Raw genomic sequence first — 10,987 nt, forward strand, 5'->3', positions numbered from 1 at the left:
CTTAATTAGGAATTAAATTGACAGGTTAAGGAGACTATGTACACCAATAGCTTTGATAATTATCAAAGCTAAGTTAACCACCCTCTGTAGGGAATACTTAATGCCAACTTCCTAGAATAGAGATAAAATATATGGGAAAAAACAGCTCTAAAAACTTTTGTAAAAACACACCAGAATCCTATATGGAGAGAAGAGTAACCATAGAGCAATTTATATAGAATATCATGCTTGTAATTAAAAACTCAGCTTTATTGTCACCCTTTCAGAAACTATTCAGTCTAAGGTAACTAATTTCTAGCACACTCCTCTATTTTCATTCTTTGCATATCACTTACAACCATCTGATATTTTACCTTTTCAGCTGATTGATTGATGAATTGATTGATTTTCAAATTGCTTGTCTCCTCCCACTAGAATGTGAACTCTAGAGGACCAGGGACCTTGTGTGACTTGCTTCCTCGCTATAGACACAACTATACACCTATATCTTGCACAAAGCTGGTGGACAAATAAATACCTGCCAAATAAAGGAACACATTCACAAAAATAATACTATGTATTATCTATGGATGTTTATGTACCTTTTCAAAAATATAAAAGGTATTGGAAGTGTAAACAAGAATTTTGGGGGGTGGGGTAAGTACTGAGCGGTCAGAGTCTTGGAGGATAGAACTCAACACGGTAGTTAAAGGAGACTTTACTTACATGAGAAATGGTTTATTTCTTTAAGAAAATAGACAAGAAGCACGAGATGACAAACATTAACTATTCTGGTGGTGAGAATTTGAGTGTCTGTTATATTGCTTTTTGTACTTTTCTCTATCTTTTAAATTTCTCAAAACAATTTTTTTTAAAGGTCTGAATAGAGAAGAGTGAATTTATCCTAGCTTTACAGGATCTAAAGCTCTCTGATGTGCTGTTACCTATACTTGATCATTACAGTAATTCTGACGTAATTATTACCAGCCTTATTTTATACAGGAGGAAAATGAGACCAAGCTTGATAAGGGGGCTTGCCGATAAGGGCAATGCTTGGCTGAGAATCTGACCTAGGGATGATTTCTCTTTCAAGAGATAACATCACTGCCTCATCAAATATGAGGGCTAGACCAGAGGTAAAAAAAAAAAATTAGCTTTGAGGCCAATAGGCAAGAGACCTAGAAGAGTTAAATCTAAATTGACGAACAACAAATAGGTAAATATTTTAATACAAATAGAAAATATGCCTCACATGATCTTAGGCAAGTTGCTTAAAATTTTAAGGCTTGTTTTCCTCTCCTATAAAATAGGGTATTTACTTACCTCATTTGATTCTTTTTTTTTTTTTGGAACTGGGTCTTAGTTGAGGCTCGCGGGCTCCTTAGTTGTGGCTCGCCGGCTCCTTAGTTGCAGTACATGGGCTCCTTAGTTGCAGCATGCAGGCTCCTTAGTTGCGGCTCCAGAGCTCCTTAGTTGTGGCTTGCCAGCTCCTTAGTTGTGGCATAAGAAGTCTTAGTTGCAGCATGCATGTGGGATCTAGTTCCCTGACCAGGGATTGAACCCAACCCCCTGCATTGGGAGCGTGGAGTCTTATCCACTGCCCCACCAGGGAAGTCCCATTACCTCATTTGTTTCTTGTGAGCATTGTATAATTTATGTATTTATGTATGACATAAATTATATTATATATAAAAGACACAGCATAGTATCTGGCACTTAATAGATTGTTCAATATTTGTGTGTTTCCTCTCAGTTTCTTATGCTGCCATGTATTATGTTGAACAGTTAGAAATTGCCTTTTTTTAATAAAAATCATCGAATATGGACAATTTTGTGAGGTTCATGCTGCTACTCTTTGAATGTGACCTCTGATAACAACCATCATCTACCTCATCTTGAATTCACACATGAGGGAAGGGCAGAGCAGAGTTTGAATAAAACTGATGATTGTTTGGGGCTTGGGCTGGAGAGTCTATTTGCAAGGATAGATAAAAGGGATTTGCAAGTGTGTAAGGAGGAGAAGGATAGTCCAATTGGCAGAGAAGGGTTTACATAATCAAGGTTAGGCAATTGCAAGCTAGACAGCTGCTCAAGAGCTTTTGGCACCAAAATATATTGACCAGCTGGGATATCATTAATGCTTAACAGTTTTATCCTCATGACCATACCTTGGCCAATTAGGTTGTCTTTGACCACCGAAGGGTATGATATATTCTGATGTAAATGTCACATGTGTATCTGTGTAGCACGTATCCTGTTGCTTTGATGTGTTGTAGAATATACACTAAATATAAATGCATTCTTTTCTTCAGAACACACGGTTAAACGGTGTGATTAAAGAGGAATAGAATTTAAATAGGCATTAATTTCTTTTAAAAAACAATTATTATTCTGAGAAATACTTTTTTGTATATTCTGAGAGTAAAGGGATTCAAATAAAATTATTTTTAAGATGAATTTTTAGAGAATGATTTTAGAAAAAGAAATATGGGTAAGGAAAGCCAGTTCTGCACATTTTTCATACAAATAAATACAGACAGGAGAAATGTAATGACTAAAAGACAGTGATTGAAGGACCTTAACAGAAAGCTGTTTGCAGTGTTAAAAGAAACACTTGGACCAGTGTCATTAGCCTATGAAGCCGTTTCAGAAATGCTCTTACTAGGTAATTTCCCAATAGTGTCTTTAAATTATGGGACAGGCAAAACAAATAAGGACAAAATATAAGACAATTGAATGCCACAACATTTCCCAGAATGCTTCATACACTAAAATTTAATACGTTAGAATATTTGGAATATTTTCAGAATTTGCAACTGTGACATTGGCAAGTAAAATTTGTAATACAGAGTTTTTATACAGTAGCAAAAACACAGTCATCCAAACACAGAACCCTTACTAAACTACCTAATCCAAAATGCAATGTGGATAAGGGTTTCACCTGTAAATTGTTTTTTAAATTTTAAATCATTTGCAGTTTATTTAATTTGATATCTACTGGAATTCCTTGGTCACTTGCATTAGCATTTCTGGATTAACCTTTAAACGTGGTACTGGTCATATATTTTTCCTTCCCCATATTTTAAGTACTAGTTTGGCTACTGATGATTGTTCCTTATCCCTATGTAAACCACTACAAGTAACGTCAATGTTCCTTCTTCAAAGCTGGAGATCTGACATCAAGAATTTTATATGGGGAGTATCAAAAATAAGGAGGCAACCAAACAAGTTACTCCTTCCATCTATGGAACTACTTAATCATCTGATAGAAGTCAAATAAAACACGGCCTGAGGGCAAAGGCAGCTATAAGTATGAGGAATCCTTTCTACAAATACCATACAGATATGTATATATACATGCATATACATATATGTATAAATATATACATATAGTTTTCTGCTAATGCTTTGATAAGCTATTAAAGAAACCCATTTTTATGGTCTAGTTTCTTTTCTTTCTCCAGATGGAAGGCTTTTACCAAAACTTGTAGACAATAGATCATGTAATACTAGTAGCGGAAAGGACCTTAGCTATCATCTAGTTCAAGTCCCTCCTTTACAGATGAAAAATTTAAGGGGGTGAAAGCCTTTGCAACTTGTTAACATCCTACAGCCAGTTAGCGGCAGAGTCATGACCAGATCCCAAATGTGCACCGATAACTAGATGAATGCCATGACCTCTAAATCGTTCTTACTTTGTAAACCACATTTCTCTTAAAATACTACATACCCACTTAACATTTCAGACTGAATAATCAGCAACTTTGCTGATAATAGTGGGATGGCTTTTTTTTATGTTGAAAGTCCTGGGATAAAGGGATCCTGGACGTGAAATTCTGCCTGAAAGCCAGCCTGTTCGGGGTGGCCATGCTGTTGCTCTGTCTTCACCTTGCACTGACACTCCTCCACCAGCATCACCAGCTTGACCACGGGGGCAAGGCCAGTGCAGTTGAGCTGCAAGTGCATCGTGGTGAACTTGTCAGGTAGGCAGTGGGAGCAGAAGGTGTAGGGGTGCTGCGCAGCTTCAGGAAAACGAACAGACCCGCATTTTCCAAAGCAAAGGTTGTTCTGTACAACCACTTTCTCACAGTCTTCATGGGTGATAGTCTAAAAGACAAACACATCTCCATTAAAGTACCTTGAGTCATTTCTTTACCATACATGATGCCGAAGCTATAGACTGTAAGCGAGGATAACTTAGACTAAAATTTAAGTCTTTCCAGGGACTTCCCTGGCAGTCCAGTGGTTAAGACTTTGCACTCCCATGACAGGCGGCACAGGTTTGATCCCTGGTCAGGGAACTAAGATCCCACGTGCAGTGCAGTGGCCAAAAAATAAATAAAAAGATTTAAAAATCTTTCCAATGTTGGATACAGTTTTCAATAATCAAGTGATGGCATCTCAAGAGCTTGTAGCTACCTTAACTAAATTTTTTATTGGATACATTAATAAATTAGCCTGTAGAAAATAACTAAGGTAATATGAAAATATTTTACTCTACACTTAAATGCCAAACTCTAAGACATTTTGTCTAATTGGGTGTTACCTGTCTGAAAATTCTAATGGTTAGCTTCTTATAAGTAATGTGCCTTACCCTTCTACTCTTCACAGTGCATTGTACAAAATATATTCTCAATACATGTTTGTTCAATTGCTCATAGAATAGATCAGAACATCCAGAGTTTAATTCTGTCCTATTTTACAGCGCTTATAGTACATTCAAATCTATTAAGTTGCATGGAGCAAAGTTGCAGCACCTGTGCCTCTAAATCATCATGCATGACATCATCTTTGCGTCTCCCATAACCCCATACACCTAGCTTTATGTGCCCTTCAAAATATATGAGCCAAACACCTTATTTTTAATTTAATTAGTGATAGAATTCAAAATAAGAGTTCAAAGGAAATTTGATTGCCCAATTCTTAGGAGCAATTTTTTAATTATACATGGGCCAACAAAGCAGTCATTATTATTTGATCATTGACTTGTCGTTGCTACATATCCTTGCCTTTTCAGAATACTTAACTGCCTTGCACAGTCAATTACCTTATAATACTGCCTGCTTAATTGTGTAGCTTTACTGGACTGTAAAATTTTACTCTATCCTGCATTGCTTTTGGTTCAGTATCTTTGTGTTTAAGGACCTGATGCAATTTCTCAATTTTAATTTAACATTTGGAGTGTGGGCTTTGCCAGGACTGACTGGAGGCAGTAGATAGTAGAATGCTCCTTTGTCTTAATAGTGTGGAATCAATCATAATAATTGCAAATCAGCCAACCAACATGAACTGGGAAACAGGTGTTTCTAAGAGGAGGAAATGTGATTTCACATCAAGATTACTTTTTGAAAGCTTATGAGAAAATACGTTAAATCATTTTTGTGATAGTAATGCTAGAACTAACAAGGCAACTTCTGCCTGACAACCTCAACATATTTTATAGACCTACGAAGTAGTTAGGTGTGAAATACAGGGGTTAAGACCACCATACATGCATGTCTGGGGAGGAGTCCAATGTATCCCATCTTATCTACAGATGGAATCCACCTGTTCATCCATGTCCTAATAGAGTGTAGAGATGTAGCTAGAGAGAAGTTCTAGTGATTGCTCTAAATCCCCAACTTCCTAACTGGGGGTACAGTCAATTACCTCTCCAGATAAGACCACCCCGATGTACAAATAAATAAATACATCCCCATAAAACAAAGCTCTATGCCATCAATATGAAGTACCATCATACCATTCTTGCAGCATTTCCAAGGTTGGAAGGAAATGTAGGGAGTATGATCATACTTTGCCAAATCCACTGATGAAGGCCCAAGGACCAAACCTGGGAATGAGGTGAGACTCGGGCTCCTGGCACATTCGTCCCCTACTTTCCACCTGTCCCAGCTGTCCACCCGCTCCTGAAAACCTGGATCCCCTTCCCCACCCAGAACAAATACCTGGCTGAAGGGCACCGTCCTACAGGTCTCCCGATGCACTTCATGGCTTTTGATGGGCAGGATGATCCCCTGAGAAGCTGGACTCATTCTGAACATGAAATGGTGCCAGAATTTCTTGGCTTCTTCCCGAAGAGGAGATTTCTCCATTGGCATCCCATCCTCTGGCTGAGTGAGACCCTGGGCCCCAGGGAAGAATTGCTCACTGACTGAGCCCTGGGGTGGGTGCAGCTCTCTCTCAGGCTTCTTCCAGAATCTCCCAAACCTGGACAGCATCTTTTCTCTCTGCCTCTGGCCTTCCCCTGCAGTGCTGGCATCTATTAGGTGTGGCACTGCCACAAACAGATCTGGCTTCTCCTCAGCTTCCTCATGGTTGCCCAAGGAGAGCTCTCTGCGATGCCTTTCTAGGAGCAAGAGAGAAACAGAATTCTGACTCTGGCGGCCATCCCCGTGCCTTGCAGCTTTCCCTAGAGGCAGGAGTAGCAACAGCTGAAGGAAGAGAAGATGCATGCTGTCGGGGCCGAAGCTTCTTGCAGATTCACAGATGGTGAGGCCCCAAAAGAGGTTCACTCTCTGCAGGACTGTGAACAGGGAGATGCTATATATAGATACCTGCCTTGTGGGATGGGAAGGCAGGTGGTCAGTAGCCAGGCAGAGTAAACACATTCCTTGTTTGCTTGAATTATGTAGTGCTAATGGTGTCCTGCCTTCATTTTGGTTTTGTGTATTTTAGAAGGCCTCAGTGAAAGCCGGGGACCCAGGGGGTAATTAGCTGACACTTTATCGTCTGAGATTTAAAGAGCAGTATTTGTGAAAACAACACATTCTTTGCCCGGATTTCCCATCACTGTTGTTAGAAGGACCAGAGTAAGGTCCTTACTATGTGGTGCATCTGCTTTGTGCTGGGATAGAACAGACATGTTTTAAGGAGAGAAGTATATCAGATAAAAATTAACGCATACATTTAGCCAAAGATCAGGCTGTTAGGCTCTACACACACACACACACACACGCACACGCACACGCACACGCACACACACACAGAGAAGCAGCCAAAGAAGTATATAAAAGTTGTAAGAAAGGAAGAAATAGAGGGATGTTAAGTTCGTTGAGCAGAGGACACTCCCTGTTACTGAGATGTGGTTAGGGTTGTTGATTTTTGCATGGTAACAGTAAAGGGAGTATATTCTCCTTTTCCACACATGGAAACTCACAATTCCCAAGTAATCCCCTCACCTTAAGAATCAAATACTTGGTGCTAAATTTCACAACTGGTCAATCATCAGATAAGCTTTTTCAATTGTTCACAAATTTCTCACAGGATCCTAAGTAATAGACTGACAGCTCATTAGCCCTCACTGAGGATGGGGAAGTGTCTTTCCCTCAAGCCACCCTATTGACTTTTTTTTTTTTTTTAATTTCTCTAAACAAAGAGCCAGACTTGAGAACGTGGATTCTAAGAACCAGGTTTGATAGCTCTGGGCATGAAGCTGGCTGGTCCATTCTTTACCTTACAGAATCCACATCATCTTTATTCTGCAGTAATTGATGACCAGCTTAAATAAAGATGAAGGCAAACATGACTCTTCAGGGATCAAAGGAAAATTTGTTAGATGACTATCATTCAAAAATGTTATAAATCAGATGAGGGTATGAGAAAGGAACACATCCACAAAAATGGAACCCCAGAGTTGAGTTCAAGCTACCCTCTACACTAACTGAACAGTATTTCCATTGGGAATTGACTCAGTACTTGCTTGTATTTCTCCCCTTTTAATTTAATCACCATATTGTTTGCTTTCAGTAACACACGTAAGCCTGGAACATGCCCTTCTCTTTTTTTCAGTACCGATTAATCTTTCTTTCCAAGAAGTGATCCATTTGAATATTTTTTTCAGACACTAGTGTTCTTCTTAATAGTCAGGCATGATTTCTGTGAGACAAAGCGTCAAGTCCTTTTACCTACAATAATGAATTATTTTTAAATGAACCATCATTTTTCCAGAAATCTATCAGAAGAGATATACTTTACTTGTACCAAGTACCCATAGAACCTGTGCTAGTATTACTTAAGGTACAGTTGATTCATACTAAATGAACATTAGTATTTGCCATTTCTTTTAAAGTGCTTTTTAAAAGTTGCCTGCTGTTTGAATTTCTTAATTTCCCTCAGCCATCCAATGCAATAGGCCTTCCAGAGCTAGCCACTCTAAATATAAATGACATAATTTATATTAGCTGACCACTTAATTATAAATATGGTGTGGGAGCTAACTATGATAGGTTTCCTGATTCCTTTTAGACTTTACGTTTTCGTGCCTGAAGTTCCATTGCCATCAATCACAGTTTTTCCCCAGACTGAAGACTATTCCAGAAATTCTACTCGAGGTCTCAGGTTGCTTGTCTCTGAACATAGGGTACAATTCAAATAATTTCTTTTGAATTAAAATTTGTAGAAGACTCACTTTGTGGGCCAAGCATCATATTAGATACTAGAATATGATAGAAAATGATGAAAACTTACTTCCTGCCCTCAAGTAGTCTAGTGGTATCACACATTTTATAACTTTATTCAATTAGCTGTAGGGATGTCAGTTATGCCTATTTATCCTTTCCTTAGTCCTAAACCCCTCTTCTCCTGATACTAATTTTGGTGTTTATAAATGTCATTTAAAAATTACTCATGGAGCATTTCCTTTTGCTGTTCTGTCACTCCTGTTGAGAAAATGTGCAAATATCTTGAAGGGTAAATCTAGCAAAGTAAAGCCTTCTGTGACGAGTACTACGGTACAGGAGTCTATCTTCAACCCCTGCCTTTTACAGTTAACAGCAGATGACATTCTCCCTTCACCACTGTGTCCTTACATCAGTTCTGAAGCTGTGTATGTGGTACATTATAGTTTATGCTTAAAAACATAAACATTTTGGTGTGGGTCTTCAGTCATACAAGCATACAGTGACCTCCCAATTTGGATGAAGCCAAATGGAGATATAGGTGTGGAGGGGGTCTCCAGACACAGCAGGGAGCCGCTGTGTGGAGAGAGCACCACAAATTGCTGGTGTCCTTAGTACCAAATGCCACAGCGGAAGGCAGGCCTGAGCTTTCATGAGCCCAAGTCTGCCTAAATCTGCTTTCTGGGACCACCTCAAGCCTTCGTGCGAGCCAGAGGGTCCAATCCCATCCTTCATTCTTTCCGATTTATAACTCACGCTCCGCGTGATCTGAACTCTGATACTCTGATACTCTGATATCCTGGCTTCCTAGGCACTAGGATGTCTTCAGGACTGGGTGGAGCTCCCAGTGTGCCTGTGAGAGAACAGTAACAGCTATGTTTTCCTGTCCCTCTTACAGACTCTCAGAAAGGAGCTAAAAGCAGTCCAGTGCTCTCTAAGGGGAAACAGAGAAACTCAATTCTTTTGTAAAAACCCCAGACCTAAATCAACAAAAGGTGAGAGGCAGCGTTGGGGTAGGAGATAGGCATTAGAGTTAAAACTGAGAGACAGAAAGGGGAATTTGGGCTGATGGCTTTGTGGAAGAAATCTGTCTAGGGTACATGCCATTGCCTCAAAACTCTCTCTCTTTTCAAAATAGAGAATAACCACAGGACCATGGGAGTTTAGATTATTTAAAAAGAACTCAAAAGAAGGCAAAATCTTTCCCTTCTTTTCCAAAGGACAAGGAAGACAGCAAATTAGGGTACGTGGTTTCCCCTTAAACCTCTTATCATGATTTAGTTTAGTAAATTATTTAAAACATAGTTCTCTCTCCCTCTCCACTCCCCTCCTTTCCACTTTCTATGGAAAGAAAACATTAGGAAGGCCTACCTCCCCAAAGCTACTTCACTTATTGAACTCATGGATACACTCATTCATACAGCATATATCTGAGTGCCAGCTCTGTGCTAGGTCCTAAGGATAAAATAGTGAGGGTGTCCTTGTCCAGGCCTAATGAAGTTTGCAATCTAGAGGGAGAGTATAGCTTATTCAAAATGAGTTACACAAGGAAAACCTAGGCAGACAACATTCCTAGCACTAATCAGGGACTTTCAGGTAGATCCAAATCCCAAAGGCACCGTGGACTGTCACACTGTGTTTCTACTAATTTTATTCAATAAACATTTGCAAATAAGTATTGCACCAGGTAATGCAATAGATGTCATGCAAATTTTTTCTTTTATTTTTGATTAGGTAATAAATAGGTGTAGCAACAAAATTGAGATTATACAAAAAATTGTATGGTAAAAAGTAAATATTCCTCTGAACTCCCAGGCTTCCTGTCCTGCCGTGGAGGCCATCAGTGTTGTCAACTTATTTATGTTCAATCGTTTAAAATTGTTACCGCTTATGGGCTGAATTGTGTCTTCCCCCTAATTTACATGTTGAAGTCATAACCCCCAGTATCTCAGAATGTGACTGTATTTGAAGATAGGGCCTTTAGAGAGGTAATGAAATTTAAATGAGGCCGTTAGGGTGGGGCTTCATCCAATAAGGCTGATGTCCTCATAAGAAAAAGAGATTGAGACAAAGACACACACAGAGGAAAGACCATGTAAAGACATAAGGGGAAGACGGCTGTCTACATTCCCAGAAGAGAGCCCTCAGAAGGAAACAACCTTACCAACACCTTGACTTTGGACTTCCAGCCTCTAGAACTGTGAAAAAATAAATTTCTATTGTTTAAGCCACCAAGTCTGTAGTACTTCGTTATGGCAGCCGTAACAAACTAATACATCACTCAAAGAGAAAAAATATGTAGACAATAGAAAAGGACAAATACCAAATGGTGTACCATATTATAAAATTTCCCCATTTCCACTCTTCGGCACTGATCTCAGCATTACATTTTAAGGTCAGATTATTCTGTTAGCAGTTTCAGTGATCTTATTGCTCTCTGTCCAAAACACTCCCACACCGTAAAGAAGCATTTTACTTTTTGCAACTGGGGATGTATCTATTACTATGCACAAGTCATGGACAATACCTAAATTTGACAAATAAGCTACTTACCAGGATCTCATAGAGGGCTCCTACAAATCTGAGAAGGAGGCCAAGGCAGCCAAGGCGAC

General features: G+C 39.2%; 1 protein-coding gene across 1 annotated transcript; it reads right to left on the minus strand.

Annotated features, from left to right (window-relative positions):
* Positions 1-3,771: 3,771 nt before the first annotated feature.
* CER1 (cerberus 1, DAN family BMP antagonist) lies at positions 3,772-6,587 on the minus strand (the record flags this gene model as incomplete). The annotated part of the gene is made up of 2 exons (XM_082657538.1): positions 3,772-4,086; positions 5,925-6,587. The coding sequence occupies 2 exons, from the start codon at positions 6,585-6,587 to the stop codon at positions 3,772-3,774; spliced, it is 978 nt and encodes a 325-aa protein (XP_082513664.1).
* Between the last annotated feature and the right edge of the window lie 4,400 nt (positions 6,588-10,987).

The sequence above is a fragment of the Grampus griseus genome (assembly GCF_964374135.1).
Source record: "Grampus griseus genome assembly, chromosome: 6".
Taxonomy (NCBI): Eukaryota; Metazoa; Chordata; class Mammalia; order Artiodactyla; family Delphinidae; genus Grampus; species Grampus griseus.